Source organism: Drosophila elegans, unplaced genomic scaffold (genome assembly GCF_018152505.1).
Source record: "Drosophila elegans isolate 14027-0461.03 unplaced genomic scaffold, ASM1815250v1 contig_183, whole genome shotgun sequence".
Taxonomy (NCBI): Eukaryota; Metazoa; Arthropoda; class Insecta; order Diptera; family Drosophilidae; genus Drosophila; species Drosophila elegans.
In genome coordinates, this window is record NW_024545550.1 from 1,259,868 (window position 1) to 1,286,251 (window position 26,384).

General features: G+C 46.7%; 1 protein-coding gene across 3 annotated transcripts in view; it reads left to right on the forward strand.

Moving 5' to 3' along the window:
• Positions 1-26,384, forward strand: part of LOC108149777 (protocadherin-like wing polarity protein stan) — a 50,643-nt gene that overhangs the window by 18,336 nt on the left and 5,923 nt on the right. For all 3 annotated transcript variants that reach the window (XM_017277631.2, XM_017277628.2, XM_017277630.2), the window contains exons 2-4: positions 716-748; positions 16,856-18,561; positions 18,661-25,969. In XM_017277631.2, coding sequence (XP_017133120.1) covers positions 17,040-18,561; positions 18,661-25,969 — 8,831 coding nt within the window. In that variant the 5' untranslated portion in view covers positions 716-748; positions 16,856-17,039. The remainder of the gene's footprint in view (positions 1-715; positions 749-16,855; positions 18,562-18,660; positions 25,970-26,384) is intronic.

The following is a 26,384-nucleotide window of genomic DNA, read 5'->3' on the forward strand; positions in this document are numbered from 1 at the left end:
TCGCCCATGTCAGAGGGGCAGAGAGTTGGCTAAACGAACAGTTTTTCTCCCATCGCTTCGCATTAATTGTTGGAGGAGTAGTACATACGTATAACCTTGACACATGTCTGGCTCCGGGCTTTGGGAAAACTTGTACGCTCGGCTACCTTCTACCTACCACCTCCCACCCCCACCTCCCAGCTCCTCGCATTGCACACACCCTGCGGTCTCCTTGGTGGAAACCACTTTTTTGGGGGGAGCATGGAAATGTTCTTATTGCTTTACGCTTCAAGAAATTTTCCCACAGTAGTGCTTAATTTAATTTTGCCGCTGCTCTCGGTTCGAGTCTTCACGTCTTCTCGTCTTCTAGTCTTAGTAAAAGTTTTCAGAGGGGCCTGGTCTTGCTTAATTAGCGCTTGATATACTATAACATGTGTGGGATGTGCGTGGTGCGGTTGGATTGCAGATTCTGCACTCTTATTTGGGCAAAAAAAAAAGCGACAAAAAATGCATCCTTAATGGAAAGCTTAAATTTAACCGGCTTTCCATCAGAACAAAAGCTTTTCCCTCTGAATGAATTTATTGAAAGCGATACCCAACTTTATTCGCAGAACAATCCCATTATTTGCGAGCTGCAAGGGAATTTATTTCGAACGCCTCTGAGGATTAACTCCGATGCGTACTTTAATATGTAATTTCATATTAATTTTCTCTTTTTCTCTTTCTCTTTTTTCAGGCAGGCCTGGGCATCGCATCAACTTGAGGAAATGTAAGTTAATATAATATCATAATTTCTGTGGGAGCCCCCGGCACAGCGGGCATTTCACACGACCAACGAACGCTAAGTAAATATCTGAATAATTTACAGCCATTCTGGGATATTTGAATTAATTTCTGGTGCTGCACATTCGGGGATTCTTTCTAATGGTGCGACGATCTGCAGAGAGCCAGAAACAAAAGACTCAAGACGCAAACTCTCTGATCGTGCTCCATGTTCGGCAGAACATAATTGCGATCCGTGGCCAAGAGTGACTCTTAAATTATAGTTTATAGACTCCGCTGTGCGTTCTGCGTTCTTCTGGAGTTTATGGCACTCGGCACGCAAGGGGTTGGCCGCTTTTCCACCTCACATCTGTCTGCTAACGAGCGCTCGCATTCATGTAGTGACCAAAGTTAATGTGTTTCTTGTCTCCGGGGCTCCCTACCTCACTCCCTCTATCTCGGCAGTCGCATCAAAGTGTAGCAGATTGCCGGAGCTCGGGCACTCTTTTAATTTTTCTTTTTGCCTTAAAACATGTTTGTTTTGCCGCTCAGGCCCCGCCCCAGTAACAGTCACCGCCGCCATGGCAAACGCCTGGGCTGGGTCACTGACCACAGACAAATTCGAACAACAGTTAACGCTGCCTATCGACGCCGTCGAACCTGGACCCAAACTACCATCAACTCGGGCCTCTCCATGCCATCCCCATCCCCATCCCCGTCCCCGTCCCCTGTCCATAGCCCCCATCCCATCCACATGTAGCACACGTTTTTCCAGCTCCAAACACCCGAGAAACTGTTTTTGTTTGCCCGATCAGTTAGCGCCGAACATTCCGCCACGGCTGAATGAATGAGATTGGCCTGGAGAACTGGAAAGTGTGTGCTAAGGACTGGCCTTCTTCCAATCTACTGAAAATAACTCTTTTAGTTAGTACCCAAACTGATTTTACATTAATCATATCATGAGTAAACAAAACCTTACCAAGAAATGTTAGAACTTCTTCATTAAAGTTCAATTAAATAATAAAATAATATAATACTTAAATTAATAAATTGATTGCTGAGATCAAACTAGTTACAATTTATATATTTATTTATTTATTCATTGCACCAATAGATCAATCAATATTATTTCAAAGAAATATTTTACCTTATGCAATAGAGAATTTACATTGTTGAAAAAACTATAAACAGTTTCTAAACAATTTTTGTGAAATCTAATTAGCGAACCTTTTAAAGGTTTTTTCTATAATTAAATATAATATTTCTCTGTATACGGTGAATCAAAATGCTCCCAAAATAAAAGTTACGCCATGAAAAAAGTTCCGAAAATATTATGAATTTTATTGGTGTTTTTTTGGCCTTCTGTATTTATTACCTGCATAACGCGATCCAATTAATTATCAGCATTCGTTCGCTTTGTTGTCGCATTGCCCCAATAATTACAGCAGATTCGCGTTTATTGTTTCGCCTAATCTCTCTGTTTTTGGTCGAAACAATTGATAAATTAAATGTGATTAATTGTAGGGCCAACTGACGGAAGCAAAGCGGCCAGCAGAGGCTTTTTCAGTTAAGTTATCAAACTGACAGCGGGTGGTAAATGGTACATGGTAAATGTTTACCATTTTGCGTTCAGAGCCCATGGTAATGCATTAAACTGCTCCGGTTGTGTTGGCAAATGTTTTAATTTGCTTTTGTGGCCTAAACCCGCCAACTTCCCCTTTTCTGCGGCGGGGTTTTTGTGGTGGCCGATGCGAAAACGTTTGCAATTGACCGAGTAAAACTGAAATTGAGACCGAATTTATTTTTTGAGTTTCCGAATGAATGGAATCTCTATCAAATTGTCTGCGGTAAGAGTGGCGGGGGGAAAATGTGTTTTATATTCCTGCAATTTTGCAGAAATATTCGCAAGTGCTTAGCCCGAAGGGCCATCAACTGCTGAGCTGCGTTTTAAAGAGGTTTCAAACTTTATGTGCACCATCCAGATCCCTTTTTTTCCATTGCTCCTGCTCCTGCTGACTGTACGTGCGAGAAGCCCGGAGTTTTGTACGTGCCCGAAGCCCCGAAAACGGCAACAAGTCGGACATTAAATAAACAATTTATTCGACCATTTTATGCAATTCTCAACTTCTTAAACTTCTAATCAAAATTACAGAAAGTATTTTCATTTCATTTGTGGCTACCGCACGTTTTTTGGTCTAAACTTTCGTTGCCCGCAAACAAATGAAACGTTAAGCCAAGTGAAACGTTAATTAAACTTTTCTGTCAATACAACGTATTAATAAGGCGAAATTAACAAAAGTTTGTGACTGCCTAGGAAAACGAGTTCTCCTTTGCCACACAGCGGGTTATATAAGCAGCAGATATTAGCAAATAGTTGCTATTCAATTTGGGCGTGAACGTCACGAAACCAGTGTCGATTGGACAGGATTTGTATTTCGATTTGGATTTGGTGAGGCAGATAAAATTAGCTGCCTTTCCATTCACCGCAGCTGCGAGTGGCCTTCAAGTTCGGTTCGGTTTTGGGCCAGTATCGTTCTGGCTTGGACCAGGGAAATACAGTCTGGTGGCGTTGGAAAACTGGGACCCCAGGGTTCAAGGCATAAATTGCGAATTTGGTTTTTTTTTTTTTTTTTTTGGAATAGCCAGCCCGCGAAACTGTAAACCCCAAAGAGCCAAAGAGGAGCGAGCTCTTTCAATCAATTGCGGCTGCTGTTGCAGCTGGGAGAGCAATCAACAATTGCGGTCCACGAGGAGCAGCAGAAACAAGTTTGACTGGTTGACACAGTTGGTGGCCAGTTGCCAAGATACCACCAAGCTACCAAGCCACCAAGCCACCAATCTACCTAGCCACCATTAATGGCAAAAAGGCAAATGGGAGGCGGGCAGGGAGATGGCCAGGCTAAAAAGTAGTTTATGGGCGCACAGTTTTGCATTCTGCTGGAAAGTCAGGCCAAAGAAAGGTGATGAAAAGGCAAAATGAAAGTCAAAGAAAAGAATGCAAATTTCCCCCAACTATCTGGCGGCAAGTGATGAGTTGCAACTGACGATGACGATGACGCTGGATGGATGCTGTTGCACTTTGACTTTTGCGACTGCAGTTGCCACTTTGGCTGCCAACTTTGTTGCACCTTTTGGGTCGAAGCTGGCTCATTAGGTATTCGCGTTCGTCGCTGCATTCTGCCCGGTCACGAACACTGCTGGCCCTGTTGCCTAATTATAGCCACTTTCACCCGGCTAATTGTCCGCCTTGTCATGGCGATATTCATCAATGCCATCGCCGCCATCCAAAGGCGTTTACTGCGACCTTCCGACCTGACCTGCTCCTGATTTATATTTTCCAGTGCCCTACTTGACATTTTCACGTCTGTTCTGCTTGACTGCATTTTCTATTTTTAACACAGAGAAATATTAATTGATATATTTTGTATGCGCCAGACAACGGTTGGAAAACAAAAATTACATTAACAGGATATCTAAAAGTTTTCTAATTTTGTCTTTTAAAGTTTTCATTAAGGGTTTGTTTTACAGAGCATTCAAATGTTTTGAGAGTCTCTAATATAACTCGTTTATTAAAACATTTTCGACAGCCATTTCATTTTATTTACTGTCTACTACAAATTGAACTTAAAACCATAAAAAAGTGTTAAGAAAACATTTGGAAATATAATTGCTTTGACCTTTTATCACGACAAAGCTAAACGACATGCTTCCAGGCAGATTGTTATAAGTGGTTCAATCAGGCTCAATTAGTTTCTTTTGTATGAGCCAACATAAAATGTGTTAATAAATTTATAGAATTATTTATGCAATAAACCCAATTTTTAATGCTATTTTTCGCTGTGCAACATTTCGCCGTGCTCTCATTTCTCCTGGAGATGTTACTAATTGGTCAGCAAAGCAGCGGGCACTTTGCTCGCCTGGCTAGCATTTCTCTGGCTCATAACAAATTTAGTTCACTTAAAGTGTTGATTAGACGGAATTACATTCGAGTTTCTGAGGAAAAGTTGAAGACCCCACGCCTGAGCAGAGTAATTGCAAAATAAATGCACCGCTTGGCGTGCACGTTTTCCACTCTGATTTTGTGTGGATGTCGTGACGGAAGGGGGGCGGGTTGGGGGTGGGAATTCGAGGAGCTGAGTCCGGAGAAGGGCCTCGTTTATGCACACATGCCCGTGCACTTGAAAGTGCCAAAGGCAGTCAAATAACTGCACCTTGTGCGAGGAAAAGCCCCAACCTTGCATGGCTGCCATTAATACAAATGCAGACAGCGGCAGCCATTTTGTCCCGCAGCCCTATGACATCTCCTCAACAAGTCCTCCTGCAGTGCCCCACACTCCACCCCCTCCCCTTATGGCATCCTTGTCCTCCAGTATTGCCCGGAGTTATGTCTGAAGCCGATTCTGGCCGCACAAAAGAGTTACCCCAGTGATGTCGGCTGTGTTCGTGCATTAATTAAATGCGATTTTCGCATATTGTTGGCCCTGTTTGCCGGAGTTGTTTTTTGCAATTATCATCATCGTCATCAGGATGTCCTGAACGAGGCATACGGAAAACAAATTATGAGTCCTATTTATTTCAATTATATACATTCTTTGGTTAGAACAAAAATGGCTCGCACTCAAATTATAATTTAAATTCAAAAGTTTCCTTTCAATCAACAAATATTAAATGCAAAGGTATTTTTTTTTACAATTAACACATAATGAGGGAAAGAGGTAAAGACAGAGCATTTCTTAAGTGTAAAAGTCCATTTTGGCAAAAATGTTCCCCAAAGACATCAAATTCACTTCGAACATTAAATTCAGCTCCTATTTTTCCCGTGTGCCATTATGGATGGCAAACGAATTTCAGCCACCGGCTTTGTTATCACTCGTCTGTTTGGGTTCACGGTGCAGTGCCCCTGAAATCGGCTTAGACAAATGCAGAGCTTACTGGAGCGCATAAGGACATTTGCATGAGCCTTTAATTTCGGCCAGCTGGCTAAGCCAAATATTTGGGGCTGGCACAAAATCGAAGAGGGGGACTGTGCAGCGAGCTGGAAGGGAATAGTTTAGTGCCTTCTGATTCCCACTCTATAGCCGCACACAAAATCTGCCAATCGAACATCATCATATTTTGCTTTCAATTTCCTCACTGTTTGCTTATGCACCGTAAGGGGATGGGCATTGTAGTGCAGAAGGGATGGAAGCTGCCACCGAGAAGACGAATATTTTCATATTCATGGGCTGCTCTTGCATGGCAAAGTCAAAGGCAAAATTCGCATACAAATTGTTTATTTCCCACACATACCCTCACATGCCCTCTACACTCATCCACATTCACATCAAGCACACCCTGCATCGGCATCGGCAGCGGCATCGGCATCGGCAGCGGCATCGGCATCGGCATCTGAATCTGCATTTGCATCTGCATCTGGGCGGAAGTCGGAACTCGACTCACTCGACTCACTCAACTCCCAACTCTATTTGCCCTTCGATGAAGGCAAGCCAAGTGTGGTAGTACAGCATCAAATTGAGACAATATTTGCACACGGTTACGTATACGCCCCGTTGCACGGTGCGGCTTGCTATAGCACAGGGTATGGCATAGCACATGGCATGGCATCTATAAACGAGCATTTTCATGTTATTGGCTTTGCATCGCTGCGATGAACCAGAGGTACAGCGACAGAGCAACCACTGTAATAAAACCACGTAACAAAATGATTGCATTTGCTAACAAATTCGTGAAAATTTTTGCCAACGTTGACAGTTTCCAAGAACAGTTCGGCAAAGTTTAGGGATCGGGAGGTGGTGGATGGGTACAGTGCCTGGCAGAAAGCTTAACTATCAATATTGCCGTGTGAAGCGAGTGTGTGTGTCTGTGTACAGTGAACATTTGTGGAGGGGAGAAACCAATTTACCGGAACCCTCTGCCTGGCTATCAAAGTTTTTGCATGGCAATGAATTTTTTTTGGCACACAAAATTAGAAAATGAAAAAGTTGCGCAATAAAATGCAAAGCCCCAAACTCTTTATAAAAGATGGAATATTTCCTTTGACATTTCGTAAAAATAATCAAATGCTAGTTTACGAGGGGTATCCTGCAAATTTTATTAGGGGTGGTTATGTTTGTTCAAGACCAATATTGAAATATCGTAACTTGCTAGTCAAATACTAATAAAATAATAATTTAGCCTATGTAAACTATTAAATTTAGTATTTGTAAAAGACATATCTTTCATTTATATTCATTTTGAATAATTGAAAGGGGTTTCATCATATTCAAAGACACTTCAATCTTCGTCCCCAAAACTGATTTAACCTTAGCAGCTTTTACTGTGTCCTCTCTGTTTTACCGTGAGTGTGTATTTGCGAGTTAGAGAGTATTTGCCGATGACTCATTCGCTGCAACTGCGCGTAACGGTTTAATGAGTTTTTGGCCACTCTTAGCTGTCCACCACCCCCTTCCCTTCTCTTTCCTCCCCGCTGCCACTATCACATCCACTTCCAATTCCGCCCCTTCTCTGCCATCCCGATATTTGCCCAATTGATTTAAGGCGCAGCTCTTCGCGCTGTTTCGGCCATGGGCGTAGTGGGCTGGCAAATGGGGGGCGGTGAATACGTGGATAACATGCCATCACTCCGAGGTTTAATTGCGCACTCGGGTTTGAGAGCATGCCCCATTGAAGCATTGAAAGTCATATTGACATTTCAATGAGTCTCATTTACATTAATGCCAGCCCACAAAGATACGAGCAGGAATGGAGTGGGATGGGGAGAGGGGAAGGGTAAGGGAAAGGGAAAGTGCGGGACGAAGGGAACAGAGTGTGGCAACTGTGGTTGCTTTATGGAAAAACCATACGCCCTGTGGTCCCAGTATCCCAGTATCCCAGCGTCCTTGTTGCGCCAGTTGTTGCTGTTTGTCAGCATCGTTATTCGCGCCATTATTCCGCAGGAAGTTATCTCGCACAGCGTGACTTAAAAGTTAAGCGTATTCATTATGTCCTTTGTGCCCGACGACAACAACACCTTCCATTCCAGCATTCTCGTCGTGACTTCGTCCTTCGTCCTTCGTCCTTCGCCTGTTGCCCACAGCCTGCCTTTGTTTTATTTACTTTTCCAATTTGTTTGTCGACGCGGTGGAACAATAAAAATCCATTTCATTGTAGCTCGCTGTAACAGCCGTAGGCAGGCTGCATCCTTTATGCCTGTCTTCCCCTGGCCCTCAATCCCCAGTTCCAATCCCAATCCCTTAACTTGTGCTGCTGCACTTACTGCTGAGCTCCTTTAATGCGGCCAAATTAAAGACACTGGGATTATCCAGCTCCGTTGGGGTGCCCGCAGTTATCACTGACAACCCGAGACTTCTCGACAAAGTTTTGGGCCAACTGTCGATGCTGATTACCAGGCCAAACTTACCGCTCCGGCAGTCAACAGCCGGCTGGGAAAAATAGGATAAGGATGCGGGGAGCTCGTTGGCACTCTGCTCCTCGAGTACGGCTACGTATGTGGGAGGCTTCAGCTTCAAGTGGCAGCCACTCGCATTAATAATGCCTGAAGGGCTGCTCCTCCATAAACGCACAAAAGTGTGCACCACAAGCTGTAACTTCCAGAGCGCACACAGATACGGATACGAATACGGACCCTAGAAACTCTATGGAGCGGGCTTTTCATGCACAAAGTTGGCATAATGTGGACTTTTGCTATCTTTGTTGCTCGGCAATTCATATGCCAACTGTGTGTTTATTTATGCTTACGACTTTTTGCGTAATCAAGTCTATCTTGTCGGATACCCCTTTAAATCGTTGCCTTTGGAGGGGTATACATTTATGACAAATAATACTGATTAATACTATAGTTTTATTGTTAAAAAAAGGTATATTTTTTTATTATTTTTAACGCTGTCAGCAGCCAATTTGAAAACTGATTTAGTTTTAATACCTTAACGAAGCTTTTAATTTTTAAATTAAGTCCCAACTGTTAAAACTGTTACCCTCTGGATACCTACAGTATAATTTATATGCTCACACATTTGTTCAATAAAATCAACTGCTTTTTGTAACCAACCAAGTAGAAAGGACAACCACAAATATGTGTTTGACTTGTTAAATAAATATTTAAAATTAAAATTTGGTTTCTTGGTAAGTTCGAATGCAAGCCACGACATTAATCAACTATCTTTGCAAGCTGCAACATTCAAGCATGAAATAAACTTGCAAATGTTTGCCCTGTGAAAATCTCATCAAAGCCAGGCCAAAGTATTCACTTACGCAAATCACACAAAAACCATTTCCGACACAGCTCAAATCCCATTTAGAATGAGATAACACACAAGACGTATGTGAATTTGATATTTGGCAAAAGTAAACTTTTTCTTGATTTACTTGTGGCTGCCACCCCCCCGATTCAAATGTCTTGCACAACATAATTTTCCGGTTTCGACTTTGGCATTGCCGCAGTATAAACAACAACAACAAGCTGATATTTGGCCATGGATTTGTTTGCCCATGATGTGTGTGGCCAAATGTTGCAATTGCACATACACAAGCACAAGCATAAACACAAAACTTTGTTTGTTTGTTTTAATCGCAGTCAACCATCGGAATGGAAATGATTTGAGCCTGGCCGAGGGCTAATTACTGGACACTCTGTGTCCATATGGCATCTGTTGTTTGTTTGCCAGCAAATTATTTGTCATTGCTGCTAATTAGGCGTTGTCTTCGGCCTGCAATTGAATGGTAATGGCACTCCGTTTTCTCCATCGCCAAACGAGCTCCAATTGCTGTAATTCCCCTGTAAGGTGAGCAAACTAGATCTGGCAGCAGAGTCTTTGATTAATGGATTAGGTGCAGATTGCTCATACGGTGTGATGCTGGTAGATGGCGATAGTCATTACCTATTGATAATGCCCAGCCATTGTCTCGACTCTGACCCACTTTGCTGCGAACGTCTCCCAATAGCAACTGGCGTTCGTTACCCTTCGACTCCTGAATCCTTACTCCTGACTCGTGTATCCTGAATCCTCTCTTCTGTATCCTGTTACGGTAGCTGAAATCGCATTTAGTGCTTTGCCGCTCCTTGTTTGTCTTAGTCATTAGCTGAGCTGATAGCTGATGGCTGATGGCTGATGGGTGAATCCCCTTTTAACTAACCCCCCGCCCCGTTCACTGTGCATGTGCATCCGAATGATCCGATTTATTGACGGCACTCTGCTTTCCCACCCATTTGACAGGATTATCCATTATCCCCTGTCGGGCCCCTTTTCAATTTACTTAAATCGCCCCGCTCCGTGAAGGAGGATAAATCACTGGCAATATTTCATAGGCAGAGGACTGCATAAAATCCCCATAAAACTGCGACTCCAATGCGAATTAAATCGCATTAACATAATCAACTTTACAACAACTATAAAAATAAATTCAATGGGATTTGCGCTCGACTGCCGACGATTCGTTCAGATCCTCCGGCTCCTTGTCATTGTGGCAGGACCCACAAATGACACACACGGGGGTAAATGGGTACGGGGATAGGAGCCCAACTAGGAGCCTCCGTGCGAATGGATGGATGGATGGACTTGACTGGATGTGCTAAAAGCTTGAGCAGCCAGGAACCTCGTATAGTGGCAGCACATTTCCGGTAGAAGTAGCGCCAATGGCAGCCATTGTTTTTCTGATTAAGCGCCGCCATATGTTGCTTTTCCTTATCCCCACTTGCCCTTTGGCACACTTTGAGAAATGAGTAGGTACATCAAATTAGGGAGTCTAGCTAGTCATCATACATTTCAATTTAAGAAGCTGTTTATTGCTTGTATATATAAGCAGAGACTTATCAATTAAGATATTTTATTTTGCTTTGGCTAACATTTAAGTACCCAAAAATGTAATTTCTTTCGAACATTAAAAAACAGCATTTACTGGTTGACTTTGAGTAATTCATTGATTTCTAAAATTGGCAAAATGAAAAATACGGTTTCTAGTTACTAAAGAAACTTAAAAATATATATTTTTACTTGAAAATATTTCTTATGGGTAATATTTAAGTATATAAACAATTCCAAAAAAAATAAATTCAATAATGAAAAGAGTTGACTAAGTTATAGTAATGTCTTTGCCTGCCCTTGAATGTATGCAGCATATTTTGTAACAGCTCGAAAACCTTGCTAGTCACGGAATTATTAAATTATTTCTTTGAGTGCATCCCCGTTTGTGGGTTTTCCTCGCTGTGAGCGATATGTGTGAGCCACAACACACAAACTTAATTGCAAACAGTGCAGCACAACAGCGGCGAAAGCAAAAGCAACGAGCACGATGACAATGCCACAAAGGAAAATCCGCAGAAGAGAGCGAAGTAAAAGCTTGTCAACTGCCAACCACCCACAAAACCTACCGCCCACCTCCCACCTCCCACCGCCTCCCGCTGCCAGCCCGTTGACATTTATCATGAGATTTTCCCTAAGTGTTCGCTCTGCATTTGAATTAACTTGACGGCAAAAGTTAAACTGCTAGCTGCAACGCACTTAGATCCGTACCTCGACCCGTATGCACAGGGATATATATATGCGGTTGTGCAACTGAATCCTGCGAATCCTGAATCCCTTTCAGCCCCCTGCCCCCCGACTTCGGCCGCCCATGCACTTATTCATGCCCTCATTTCATTTACGCATTTCGTTTGTCATCCTTTGTTTCCTTTGGCGGATGCGGCGGCTCCTGTTGCTGGCCGTGGTTTCCCCTCCGCCGTTGTCCTCGCAATTAATGCGAGCAGAGGATGCCATCCGGGGTCATCCTGGACAGCCCTCGTCGCGTTGACATCCACTTAAAACTTTGCTGCCGGCCAAGTGGGAAATCGATCCGGGATGTGGACTCCGGCTGAATTCTGAAGGAGCTCTTGAAGCGTCCTGAAGTTTGCTGCAGCTACTCCTTTTCGATAATTGATGGGACCTCGAACGAACTTTCGTTCACATCTTTCCCGAAATCCAAAATAGAACTCGAACTCTAACTCGAACTCAAAGAAGCTCCAGTTAGAACTTTTGCACTAATTCAGCGAATTTTGTCCCATTAATTAAGCAATTCCGGATGGCAGGCAACTCGAGCGAATCCGCCATTGATTTTGTGTCGAGCTGGGTAAACTTGGCTTAGCTCTGGTTCTGTTCCGCAATTAAGTGGAAATGTCAAGTGGCTGCTTGCTGTTCAGTTGCCTCTGCCGCCAGGATACTTGGCAGTCGGACATAAATCTCATCCCTGCGATACGCGCTAATGGAGCGCAAGCAGATCGCCGGCGGCGGGGACTCTGATTTGCATTTAAATGCGAACTCTATGGAATGCTCCACAATGCTTCTTCTAAATCCTTCGCCAGCTGCAAGTCTCCGGTTTCGCCGGCTTCTCCTGCTCAGCTGCTGCACTTCCTGTACTACTTGTTTCGCCGCTGGCGCACTTTTAATTTGTACGCCATGTTGCAAGTCAAGTTTCCTTTTCCAGGTTGAAGCACACTTTACAAAACTGAATCAATAAAAAATGTATACATATTTTAAGGTTCAGACAATTAATAGGACATATTTTCTAACAATTGAATGTGTAGGTATATCACTTTCCAATTTCATCTTTAAGAAACGCCATATACGTTTAAAAAACTACCAGGACAAATTATTAGGTAAAAATTTTTACTGGAAAATAGGGTAAGTAAGGGTAAGATTGTGATATAAATATCAAGTATTTCTAGATTTTTGTGAAAATGAAGACCGCTTAGATTCTTTATACTGAAGTGCTTTAAAGACAAATTTTAGTTTTCACTAAAACAAACAAAAAACTGTACATTAATAACTGTTAATGCCTATCTCAAATCAAAGATTATACATAGGCTTAAAAAGTTTTTAGTTTTTGATTTAAAAAATGAAAAACTGAATTTAGAAAGAAGTTTGTAATCAGCGATTTAACGATTTTTCCAGTGTAGGGATGCCACACCACATTCGTGGCCCCTTTTCCGCAGTTTTCCATATGCATTGCTCTGGACAATGTTATCGTTTAAGCTCAATTGCATTTCTCCGCTCTGTTGTTGTTGTTCCCTTGTATGTTTGCTTGTGTTTTAGGAGGTGCTGTGCAGTGGTGTAGGGTGGTGTGGGGTGAATCGACATTATACATAGTTTGACGGGTGGGGGGGCTTAGGGAAAGACTTTCGGTCAGAGGTTTGTTGGCAGCTTGCATTTGTTGCTGCTTGTTGCTTTTCTGCCTGCAGCGGGGAATGAGTGCAACAGCATCAGCAAACAAGAAAGGAAACTTTTCTGCTTTCGATTCTTTCGGCATTGCTTTCCCCATTTCAATGAGTGTGCGTTGTTATACGCTGTTGTTCTGCTGTTGTTCTGCCTTGTTCTGTTGTTGTGGAAACTTTTTGTCCCGCTTCCGCTGGAACGGCTGCTTCCTTTTGTCGTCCTCGATTGCATTTTGCATGCTTAACAAAGGCCATTTCAAATGGCTTTGCCTCGTACAAATTTAATTGATGCCCGGGGGAGTGGAAATTAAATTCCCGCCATCCGAAATGCACTTTCACTCGGACCTGAGGGTTTCGTCTGGCTTTGGCCACTTGGCATCCGAAATATGCGGCTCTCCCGAGAATGCCATTCCACAGACTCTTGAAATTACGTATACGCCATGCGGGGGCCAACTAATGTGGCCTTAATGCAGTTTGCTGCTCACACGTCTCGCCAGGTGGATTGGTGTATATTATTTCTCTCCGCTCGGCTTGTTATCCTGCCATTTTCATTTAGTTTTCCTCCCAGCGGCGTCTAGACCGGAGACAGGCGCATTTCCGGCACGCAAGCCACCGTCTCGTGTCCTGGCAGACAATGAATTTTATTGCACTTCGTGTCCTCGAATTGGCTAATGTCGGCCAGGCACGCGACCACCTTATCCTGGCCAAGAATTTATGGTAATTTCGCAGACAGCAGACAGTGAGTCCCTTGGATATTTGCCACTTCATTAAAACAAAACAAGCAATAATATTAATTTGCCCCAAAAGGGAAATCACTCAGCCAAGGCTCAGACGAAATTCAATTAAGGTCCTTTGACTGCGAAACAAAATATTTTTCCCACCATAATGTTAATCAATTTTCATTAGTTTTTAACGAAATCTTCTTAGCTCTTGCTGGTCGACAAAAAAAACATCAGCTTTTGCCTTGAGAGGCTCATTAGAAGGCGGCACTGCGAAGCCTGCCACGCCCCCGGGAATGTTGCTAAGGGGCGGGCTGTGATAAATTTCCATCAAGCTTAAAGTTGACACGCTTCGTGTTTTCTCTCTTTATTTTACCAAACCCCCCGGCTCTGTTTACATTTCCCCTTTGCAAGCGGCCAAGACGGAGCTGAAAAGGAATCCGGAGAATGCGAGAACTCTGGGGCTGGATAATATTTCAGGTACACCTTCCCAGGATTGTGCTACTTAAAAAGTTTCCAGCTGCCGCTATTCTTTGCGGAGGGCGGCCGGGGCTGAGTGTCTCGTAAAACGCGAGTGTTTATGGCCAACCCTTTTTTGGCCATGCCCAGTCGCACTTCCTCTTTTTCCATTTCCCATTTCCACTTCACCATTTGGGGCGGTGTTCGTTACACGTGGGAAATATTTGACTGGCTTCCGGCTTCCATCCGAAAATTTGACAGTTCCCCCCACAGTTGCGAAGCCCCACATATGGCACATATATCGCGTCATAACTTTGAATTACGATTTGCCAACGGGGGTGGCAATAAAACAAAATGGCAACTTGTAATTGCCAGCCGACACAGTGACGCATTCTTAATTAGCTTCCCCAACTTGAATTATGCAGGCGATAGAGAACTGCAGTTGCCGAAAATATTAATTAGTTGCGAAAACTATGCAAAAAGCGCCTGGCTGTGTTTCGCTGTTTTGGTTTTTCCCTTCGCTTTCCAATTGTTGGGCCAGCAAGGTGTGAAAATTTAATAATTTCATGTGTGCTGGCAGCGCGCCTGTTTCGAGCTTGACGAACCATGAAAAGCGTCTGCCCCAGCCCAGGTGGAAAATGTGGAAAAGCGGAACGGTGAGGGAAAATGGAGGGTGGGTGGAGGGGTGTGTATGCCTGTGTGTGCTCTCTGCCGCCCGGCAAAACAATAACAATAATAAAGTCTGGGCCTGGGTCTGGGTTTAAGTCTGGCACACGTCTGCTGCGAGCGCGGCCAAGCTGAAATTTTAATTAAACATTTTAACACTGCAATTAACACGGCGACAAGCGACGCCCGACACACGCAACTGCAGTCTCAGGTATTTCTAAAAAAAAAAAACAAAAAAAAAAAAAGCACACACACTGGATGCCCATCCTAGACATAAGTTATGGCTCCTTGGGAATGTGAGTTCTCGCCCCTTAAGTCCTACGAGCATTTTAACCAGTCCCTTAACCCGCCCCAAACTCAAATGAAAAAGTCATTCTTTTAATGGCTTTCTTAAGTTCAGACAAACATATTTTGTAACCTTTTCAACTCACAAAAACAAAGTTTAAGTTTGTAAAAAATAAATTTAATTAAAATTTAGTTTGTTGATTGTTATCGAAATTTCTAACGGCAAGGGAAATAAAAAGCTGAAATTTCATATTTTAAATTTATATTGACTGTATTGTCATTTTAAACAAGATGTAGGTAACTCATTTACAATTTAGTTAAGAAAAAAAAATAAACAGATAATACATAGTTATTTGCTTAAAACATTTATAAACATTTATTTAGCTAAAAATTAGACAAACATGGAAAAACTGACAAAAACATCATGTACCAACAAACGAAATCGTGTTTGTAAATTGTTTTATTATTGTACCACCCGTTAAGCAATTTTTTAGCGTTTGTAATTTATATTTTAAACTTAAACTTATTTCGATGCTAACGAATTTTCATCCCAAAACCAATTCGATTTTTTATTCTTTATAAGAGTCTCACATATGTTAGTCCACCTGATATCCGTTTACAAGGTTTTACACCAAAGCATTGCAGGTGCACCGTCCCACACTGCGTATACGCAATTTCAGAAAGGACCAGAACTGGGGATTTGGCACGACGTGTCTTTCATGGGGCGAACGTGCGAATTATCTGCATCGAAATGAGCAACACAATGAACAAACAGTTTAGTTGCAGCTTGAATTCGAAATGGAATTCGACACGACCCCCTCCCTGACCAGCACTACCCCCCGACCTTTGGCCCCCTTTCACCTGGCCATGAGGCTAAGCCCTTCAGGCAGGGCCAAATCGTAATTTTAGTATGGTGTGAGCCATGCCGTACGTGTGCGACTGGCTTTAGTTAATTAACGAACTCAAAACGCTCGCCAAATGGCCATTAGAGGGACATCAAATCGAATTTCATTAAATTTTCAACTCGAGCGACCAAACGGCCGAACGGCCAACGGGTGGCGGTCATCCGAGCTTTGGGCAGTGTCACATTGTGGCACTTTGTTGGCTGCACTCGCCCAAACCGTTCACCATTTTCCCCCTCGTTGTCTGATTAAGCTGTATACTTCAAAATGTATTTCCCAAAAATGTCGCAAGGGCCTGGCCAAAATTGTCCGCTAAACAAAGCGGCAAAAAATCCTAAAAAAAGATTAAATTTCTCTTTTTTTTTCTAGCTCCATATTAGCTAGTCTTCGCGGGGTAGGAAAATGAAATTAAAAATGCTTCCCGCTGCTTTGTAGGTGCCTGTGCAATTTGTGAGAGCTTTTTGTGAAGAGTTTTTAATTAAGTCAAAGGCAGCATTAAAACAGCCAGAACAGAAGCTTTGCCACATACTTATATAAACGAAAGTGGATTTTAAGGGGAAATATGAATATTAATATTAAGAGTTCAGAGGGAGACCAAATTGAATTCTGATGAGCAATTAATACTTTTTGCATATCTAAAACAAAAGGAAACGTTTCCAACTGCATATCAATAAATGTCTATTGTTTTAACTATATTTTTAATTATGTCCTAAGTAATTTAGAAAACCAATTTGTTTTTAACGCATTTTTTCATACCAAATAATGTACTCTGTGGCCAATTTGGCTTACATTTTATTTATCAAGCTCTCAATTGTAAAACCATTTCCTACTTTTAAGATCAACTTTAATTTTCACGCCTGACCTTACCGACTTTCCCAAATTTTCTTCCACTTTTCAAATAGATGGCCACGCCCACAGGACCGCCCACCGATGATAATTGAATAGGAGTATTAATTGCACTGTGGTTTGTTGGTTCTCGCACCACACCCACACCAACACACATACGCCGCACACACACGCACACACACACACACGGGTCGGCACCGTACACACACATCGACCGTAATCAGGCCACGTGGCTGAGCCATGCAGACAGGGGAGTTCCCCCGATGGCCCCAGGGCCTGCTCCTTGCGGTCCTTGTGGTCCTGCTGCAATCATCGCTCATCGAGAGCTACTTGATTATCGTGCACGAGGACACGCCCCCCGGCACCGTTATCTTCAATGCCTCCGTCTATAAGCTCGGCTCGGAGCGGCACTACAAGATCAATGCCCACAAGTCGGCCAACTTTGTGCACCACTTGGTCTCGGTTAGCCACAAGGATGGCCAGATTCAGCTGCGGAAGGCCCTCAAATGCGATGGCATCTACTACCCGAATCTGTTCACCTTCTACGTGGACTCCACCTCGAACCGGCTGCGCAGCATCGATTACTACAGCCTGCCGGTCCGGATCTTCGTCTCGGGTCACAGCTGCAACGAGGACAGGCGAATAGAGCAGGAGCTGCACCACCATCACTACGAGGAGGAGGACAACACGGGCTACTCGAAGCGCCGGCGACGGCGCTCCACCCAGCAGCTGATCCAACTGAATGGCAACCAGCTGGAGGAGGTTTTCCGTCACAACAGCACGGAGTTTCGGGCCGGAGACCTCATCTTTGGCGACAGCTTCGACAACGAGATGCGGCACAGGATACTGAGTCGCAAGCGAAGAGCTGTGGGCTCGGCGGACCCGCTGCATCTGCAGCCTGCCCTGCATCGCCGGATCTCCGATGCCAAGCAGTGGATCTCGGAAACATACGCCTCCTATGCCATCCACACCACGGACAAGTGGAACCAGATCTGCCTGAGGCGGTCGCAGTTCATCAACAGCCTGAACGCCTTTCTGCCACGATCCGTTTGCCAGCACTGCAAGGTTAGCTTCCTGGACGTGAACGACGAGCGATTTGCCATCGAGCACCAGAGCAGGGATCTGGTGGCCAGCAGGGATGTCTGCATCGCGGAGTCCATGTGGAAAGTGAGCATAACCTTCAACATCCGGTGCGATCGACGCGATATTGTGGACTCGGACCATCGACTGAAGATCGTCTACCACCATCAGGAGTTCAACGACACGGACATAGCCCGAAGGGTGCGTAGGGAGTTGCGCAACCAGTCACCCTACTTCGAACAGGCCCTCTATGTGGCCTCCGTGCTCGAGGAGCAGCCAGCTGGATCTGCGGTGACCACTGTGCGGGCCCGCGATCCCGAAGACTCACCAGTTGTATATTCCATGGTCTCGCTGCTCGACTCCCGCTCCCAGTCGCTATTTAAGGTGGACTCCAGGACTGGCGTGGTCACCACCTCGGCCAGCTTGGATCGCGAGCTCATGGATGTGCACTACTTCCGGGTGGTGGCCACCGACGACAGCTTTCCACCGCGATCCGGCACAACGACGTTGCAGGTGAACGTCCTGGACTGTAATGACCACAGTCCCACCTTCGAGGCGGAACAGTTCGAGGCGAGCATTCGTGAGGGTGCCACCGTGGGCTCCACGGTCATAACGCTACGAGCAACCGATCAAGATATTGGAAAGAATGCTGAAATCGAATACGGAATTGAGGCAGTGACTGGTGAGTTCTGGAATAATCAATATGTACCATACATAAGAATCTATTTTCTCTGATTTTGTTGTTTATTAAATATTTTCTTTGCATAATTTCTTTGCGTAGATGGCGCTGGATTGGCTCAGGATCAGGAGTTGCCTATTTTCCGGATCGACTCCCGCTCAGGCGTGATCTCGACGAGGAGTAGTCTAGACCGGGAGACATCGGATAGCTACCATTTGCTGGTGACAGCTGCGGACATGGCATCGGCGCAGAGCGAACGACGGACAGCTACTGCCAGTGTCCAAGTGAAGGTGCTCGATGACAACGACAACTATCCGCAGTTTAGTGAGCGAACCTACACCGTCCAAGTGCCGGAGGATCAGTGGGGCGGCACTGAGGACAACACGGTGGCCCACATCCGGGCCACGGATGCGGATCAGGGCAACAATGCAGCCATTCGATATGCCATAATTGGCGGAAATACACAGTCACAGTTCTCCATCGACTCGATGTCCGGTGATGTGAGTCTAGTGAAGCCGCTTGACTACGAGAGCGTTCGCAGCTACAGGCTGGTGATTCGAGCCCAAGACGGAGGCAGTCCATCAAGGAGCAACACAACCCAGCTCCTGGTGAACGTAATCGATGCAAATGACAATGCCCCGAGGTTCTACACCTCCCAGTTTCAGGAGAGCGTGCTCGAGAATGTCCCAGTTGGTTACAATATCATACGGGTGCAGGCCTACGACTCCGATGAAGGTGCCAATGCAGAGATCACATATAGCATTTCCGAGAGGGATGACAACTTCCCGCTGGCAGTGGATCCTCGAACCGGTTGGGTGCAGACCATCAAGCCGCTGGATCGCGAGGAACAGGGTCGCTTTGCCTTTCAGGTGGTGGCCAAAGATGGTGGTGTACCCCCCAAATCGGCCAGCTCCTCGGTGGTGATCACCGTGCAGGACGTAAACGACAACGATCCCGCCTTCAATCCAAAGTACTACGAGGCGAACGTGGGTGAGGATCAACCACCAGGCACTCCAGTTACCACAGTCACAGCCACCGATCCGGATGAAGACTCACGCTTGCACTACGAGATCACCACTGGCAACACAAGGGGACGCTTTGCGATCACCTCGCAGAATGGCCGTGGTCTGATCACCATCGCCCAGTCGCTGGATTACAAACAGGAGAAGCGCTTCCTGCTCACAGTGGCGGCCACCGATTCGGGAGGTCGTTCTGATACGGCCACCGTTCACATAAATATTACGGATGCCAATAACTTTGCTCCTATCTTTGAGAATGCACCCTATAGCGCATCGGTGTTCGAAGATGCCCCTGTGGGCACTACTGTGCTAGTGGTATCCGCCACCGATAGCGACGTGGGAGTGAATGCACAGATCACTTACTCCCTGAACGAGGAGAGCATCAACGGCCTGGGAAGCCCGGATCCGTTTTCGATCAATCCGCAGACGGGTGCCATTGTGACTAATGCTCCGCTGGATCGGGAGACCAGCAGTGGATACCTACTAACCGTTACTGCCAAAGATGGAGGTAATCCGTCTTTGAGTGACACCACTGACGTGGAGATCGGGGTGACCGATGTCAATGACAATGCACCCGCATTCAAAAGTCCTTTGTACCAGGCCTCAATTTTGGAGGATGCCCTTGTGGGCACTTCAGTCATTCAGGTGGCAGCCAGTGATCCGGACGTAGGACTTAATGGACGCATCAAATATCTGCTGAGTGACCGTGATATTGAGGACGGTTCCTTTGTGATCGATCCCACGTCGGGTACTATTCGCACCAACAAGGGATTGGATAGGGAAAGTGTGGCTGTCTTTCACTTAACCGCTATTGCCGTGGACAAGGGATCACCACCGCTGTCCAGTACTGTGGAGGTGCAAATACGATTGGAGGATGTTAACGATTCACCACCAACATTTGCTTCGGACAAGATCACTCTGTATGTGCCGGAGAACTCGCCAGTGGGATCTGTTGTGGGTGAGATTCACGCCCACGATCCCGACGAGGGCGTCAATGCGGTGGTACACTATTCGATCATCGGTGGCGACGACTCCAATGCCTTCTCTTTAGTAACTCGACCTGGTTCTGAAAGAGCACAATTGCTGACCATGACGGAACTAGACTATGAATCCTCGCGAAAGCGGTTTGAGTTGGTGGTCAGGGCGGCGAGTCCTCCGTTGCGTAACGATGCCCACATCGAAATCCTAGTCACGGATGTGAATGATAATGCCCCGGTGCTAAGGGACTTCCAAGTGATTTTCAACAACTTCCGCGATCACTTCCCCAGCGGCGAGATCGGAAGAATTCCAGCCTTCGATGCGGATGTGAGCGATAAGCTGCACTACCGGATACTATCGGGTAACAATGCCAACTTGCTACGTCTGAACAGCAGCTCTGGAGGATTGGTGCTAAGTCCGCAGCTGAACACCAATGTGCCCAAGTTTGCCACCATGGAGGTATCCGTATCGGATGGCATTAACGAGGCCAAGGCGATAATGCAGCTCTCAGTACGTCTGATCACCGAGGACATGCTCTTCAATTCGGTAACCGTGCGATTGAATGAGATGACAGAGGAGGCTTTCCTTTCGCCCCTGCTCAACTTTTTCCTGGACGGCCTGGCTGCGATTATTCCCTGCCCCAAGGAGCATATATTTGTGTTTAGCATCCAGGATGACACGGACGTAAGCTCACGCATTTTGAACGTCAGCTTCTCAGCCCGCCGACCGGATGTGTCCCACGAGGAGTTCTACACGCCGCAGTATCTTCAAGAGCGAGTTTACCTAAACAGGGCCATCCTAGCGCGCTTGGCCACCGTGGAGGTTCTTCCCTTCGACGACAATCTCTGCGTGCGCGAACCGTGCCTGAATTTCGAAGAGTGCCTAACTGTCCTTAAGTTCGGCAACGCCTCTGAATTCATACACAGCGACACAGTGCTCTTCCGGCCCATCTACCCGGTTAATACCTTTGCTTGCTCCTGTCCGGAAGGCTTTACGGGCAGCAAGGAGCACTACCTGTGCGACACGGAGGTGGATCTCTGCTACTCGGACCCCTGCCAAAATGGAGGAACCTGTGTGAGGCGTGAAGGTGGCTACACCTGCGTATGTCCATCCTCGCACACGGGTCTGAACTGCGAGACTGGAGTGGGTCAGCTACGTCCTTGCCCATCGGATACATGCGAGGGCGGGTTGTCCTGCCTGAGTAATTATCCCAGCTCCCAGCCTCCTCCTTATACGGCCACCTGTGAGTTGCGAGCCCGTGCTTTTGGGCGCAACTCCTTCCTGACCTTCGAAAGTCTTAAGCAAAGGCATCGCTTTAATCTCAAACTCCGATTTGCCTCAGTCCAGGAAAATGGTTTGCTCCTCTACAACGGAAGATACAACGAGTTACATGACTTCATTGCCCTGGAGATCCATGAAGGTCACGTGAGCTTCTCCTTTTCTTTGGGCGACCACAGTGAAAGGGTTTCAGTGCAGCAGGAGGCAAAGGTTTCCGACGGAAAATGGCATCAGGTCGAAGTGATCTATCTCAACCGCAGTGTCACCTTAGTGCTGGACAATTGCGACACTGCCATTGCCCTTTCGGGACAACTGGGTGACAGATGGAGCTGCGCTAATCGCACCACTTTAAAGTTGGACAAACGCTGCTCACTGCTCACGGAGACCTGCCATCGATTCCTGGACCTAACAGGACCATTGCAAGTGGGCGGACTTCCTCGCATTCCAGCCCACTTCCCGGTGGCCAATCGCGATTTCGTGGGATGCATCTCGGACTTGCGCATCGATGATCGGTTTATTGATCTGAACTCATACGTGGCTGATAATGGAACTCTAGCGGGTTGTCCGCAGAAGGCTCCGCTCTGTCAATCCGAGCCTTGTTTCAATGGCGGCACCTGTCGCGAAGGCTGGGGAACCTATTCCTGTGAATGTCCCGAGGGATATGCGGGTAACAACTGCCAGGATAATATACCAGCTCCTTGGCGCTTCTCGGGCGACGGAAGCCTCAGCTTCAACCCCCTGCTGCGACCCATTCAACTGCCGTGGACCACTTCCTTCTCGTTGCGCACGCGTCAGAAGGAGGCTTTCCTCCTCCAAATCCAAATAGGACAGAATAGCTCGGCGGCGGTTTGTCTGAGACAGGGAGTCCTCTACTATATCTTCGATGGGGAACCCATGTTTCTGGCTGGAGCCTTTCTCTCCGATGGCGAGTGGCATAGAGTCGAGATTCGCTGGCTACAGGGCTCTGAGATTCACTTCTCCGTGGACTACGGACAGCGTTCCGGATCGGTGCCCATGTCACAGAAGGTTCAAGGTCTCTACGTGGGCAAGATTGTGATGGGTAGTCCGGATGGCAGCATTGGAACAGTTCCCGAAGCCTCTCCCTTCGAGGGTTGCATTCAGGATGTGCGTATTGGAGCGGGCCAATCGGTTCTTTCACGTCCAACAATCCGGGAGAATGTCGAAGATGGCTGCGAATCACGTGCTCAGTGTCCGGATCACTGTCCCAACCACTCCTCCTGCCAGAGCACTTGGGATCTGTCCACCTGCGAGTGTGACTCAGGATTCGTGGGTTCGGACTGTGCCCCCATCTGCACGGTGAGGCCGTGTGCCTCAGGAGTTTGCCGGGCAAACACTAGTTTGTCCCGTGGCTATGGATGCGAGTGCAACAGCAGCTCCCGACATGGCGACTATTGTGAAAGGGAACTCCAGCAACCATGTCCCGGCGGCTGGTGGGGCGAACGGGTGTGTGGGCCTTGCAGATGCGATCTGGCCCAGGGCTACCATCCGGATTGCAACAAGACCACGGGACAGTGCTACTGCAAGACGAACCACTATCAGCCGCCCAACGAGACCGCCTGCCTGTCCTGCGACTGTTACTCCATCGGCAGCTTCAGTGGGGCCTGCAATCCGCTGACGGGACAGTGCGAGTGTCGCGAGGGGGTCATCGGTCGGAGATGCGACTCCTGCTCCAATCCCTATGCCGAGGTCACTCTCAGTGGCTGCGAAGTGGTTTACGACGCCTGTCCGCGCTCTTTCGCCGGCGGCGTCTGGTGGCCCCGGACTCCTCTCGGCGGAGTGGCCATCGAAGGATGTCCGCCACCTGCTCGAGGCAAGGGACAGCGTAGCTGCGATGCTCAGTCGGGAAGTTGGAACACGCCGGACATGTACAACTGCACTTCGGAGCCCTTCGTGGAGCTGCGACGTCAACTGTCCCAATTGGAGAAGCTCGAGCTGGAGCTCAACTCTTTTGTGGCCATCAAAATGGCTGAGCAGTTGAGGAAAGCCTGCGAAACGGTGGACAGAAGGGGTTCCATTAAGGATCAAAAGACTCCGGGAACCGGACGCCCCAACAGACGCTACAAAATGGAGTCATCCTTCTTGTTGAGCAACGGGGGAAATGTGTGGTCCCACGAACTGGAAATGGATTACCTCTCCGATGAACTGAAATTCAGCCATGATCGCCTGTACGGGGCAGATCTTCTGGTGACTGAGGGTCTGCTACAGGAACTAATCAACTACGAGCTCATGCAGAGCGGCTTGAACTTGTCGCACAGTCAGGATAAGTACTTCATCAAGAATCTAGTGGACGCGGCCAGTGTTATTTTGGATCGGAAATACGAGGCAGAATGGCGAAGAGCTACGGAACTAATTCAGCGTGGACCGGACGACCTGGTGGATGCTTTCAACAAGTATCTAGTGGTTTTAGCTCGCTCCCAGCACGACACCTACACCAGCCCCTTCGAGATAGTGCAGCCAAACATGGCCCTCGGTCTGGACATCGTGACCACGGAATCTCTATTTGGCTACGAACCGGAGCAACTAAGTGAATATCACCGAAGCAAGTACCTCAAACCAAACGCCTTTACCACAGAGAGTGTGGTGCTGCCCGATACCAGTGGCTTCCTGCAGCATTCGGCACGCCAACGACCAGTGATCAGCTTCCCCAAGTACAACAACTACATCTTGGATCGTCGCAAGTTCGATCAGCATACCAAGGTGTTGGTGCCCCTTGAGATGCTGGGGATTACGCCCCCGGAAAGCGATGAGGTGTCATCACGACGTGGTGGTGGCCATGACCATCGTGCCATCGTGGCGTATGCACAATACAAGGACGTTGGTCAGCTGCTGCCCGATCTGTATGATGAGACCATAACCCGTCGTTGGGGTGTGGACGTCGAACTGGCCACTCCCATTCTCTCCCTCCAGATTCTAGTGCCTTCGATGGAGCGAGAACAGGAAACGCAACGATTGGAGATTCCCTCGCGAAAGACTACGTCAATCTCATCCTCTTCATCTGGCAGCACAGAGCAACAGTTTGTGGAGGTGTTCGATGTGCCTAAAGCTCCGACAAGCAGTAGCGAACAACAGATTGAGGACATACGGATAACAGCCCACGAAATTCCACCACCAGTTTCAATTGAAGAAAAACAAGAGTCTTCGAGTCACGAAGATGGCGAAGAGCGGGAGCCACACATCCACCTTAACCCGGACGACATAGAGTTCCACGGCAACTCTGGCGAGGAGATCATATCTCCGGACTCTCCCGAAGTGCTCAATCCGAACTATGAAGGCGTCAGCTCCACGGGAAGCGATGAGCAGCCAAAGGGTGAGAACGAAGCCGTCTACAGAGATCGACGTTTGGTTAAGAGGCAGATCGAAATCACCTATCCATCGGAGCAAATGCAGCAAGGGGAGCAGGTGGTGTATAGATCCCTGGGATCCCCTCATCTGGCCCAACCCATAAAGTTACAGATGTGGCTGGACGTGGACTCCGCTCGCTTCGGACCGCGTTCTAACCCCCAGTGCGTGCGCTGGAACTCCTTCACCAATCAGTGGACCCGTTTGGGTTGTCAGACAGAGATTCCTGACTTTGATGGAGACTTCAATCCGGCGGCCCAACAAGTAATCCTGGTGAACTGTAGCTGCACCCACATTTCCAGCTATGCAGTGATCGTGGACGTTATTGATCCAGAGGACATTCCGGAGCCCTCGCTCCTAGTACAGATCACCTCGTACTCGGCCTTCCTGGTCTCACTACCTCTGCTTTTGGGTGTTCTCCTGGCCCTGGCCCTTCTGCGTGGCCAGCAAACCAACTCGAACACCATTCACCAGAACATCGTGCTGTGCGTCTTCTGCGCCGAGCTGCTCTTCTTCGTGGGAATGCAGTCGCGACGGCAGCTTCTGGAGAGCGAGTTCCCCTGCAAGTTGACGGCCATCTGCCTGCATTACTTCTGGCTGGCGGCCTTCGCATGGACAACGGTGGACTGCGTCCATCTCTACCGGATGCTCACCGAGATGCGGGACATTAACCACGGGCCGATGGGCTTCTACTTTGCCATGGGCTACGGTGCACCAGCCATCGTCGTTGGGCTTTCTGTGGGAGTTCGGGCTCACGAGTATGGAAATAGCTTATTGTGAGTATTCTAAAGACAATAACTAACTTAAAAAAGTAAGGAAGATTTATTAATAACATAACCAGAAACCTTAACCAGAGCTTATTTTATATTTCTCCCCTGCAGTTTGTTTATAAAAGATACAAATTAAAGATACAAATCATATGTGGTTTACGAAATATGTATTATAGATGCCTTTTAAAGAATCGTGTTGTGTTGATCCCGCCATCTTGACACTTGTCTAGGGTGTGGTACTGGAAACGAAGTCGTTTCTAATGAGTTTAAAAGTATTTTAAATCATGCATTCACAAATATATAATTTTAAATGTGTAACTTTGTCCAAAATAAACTAAAATTTGTATCATCCCACAGTAACGATAGAGTTCGTACTAGAGTCCATTGAGATTGGAATCAAAATACTTGTGATTTTCGCATT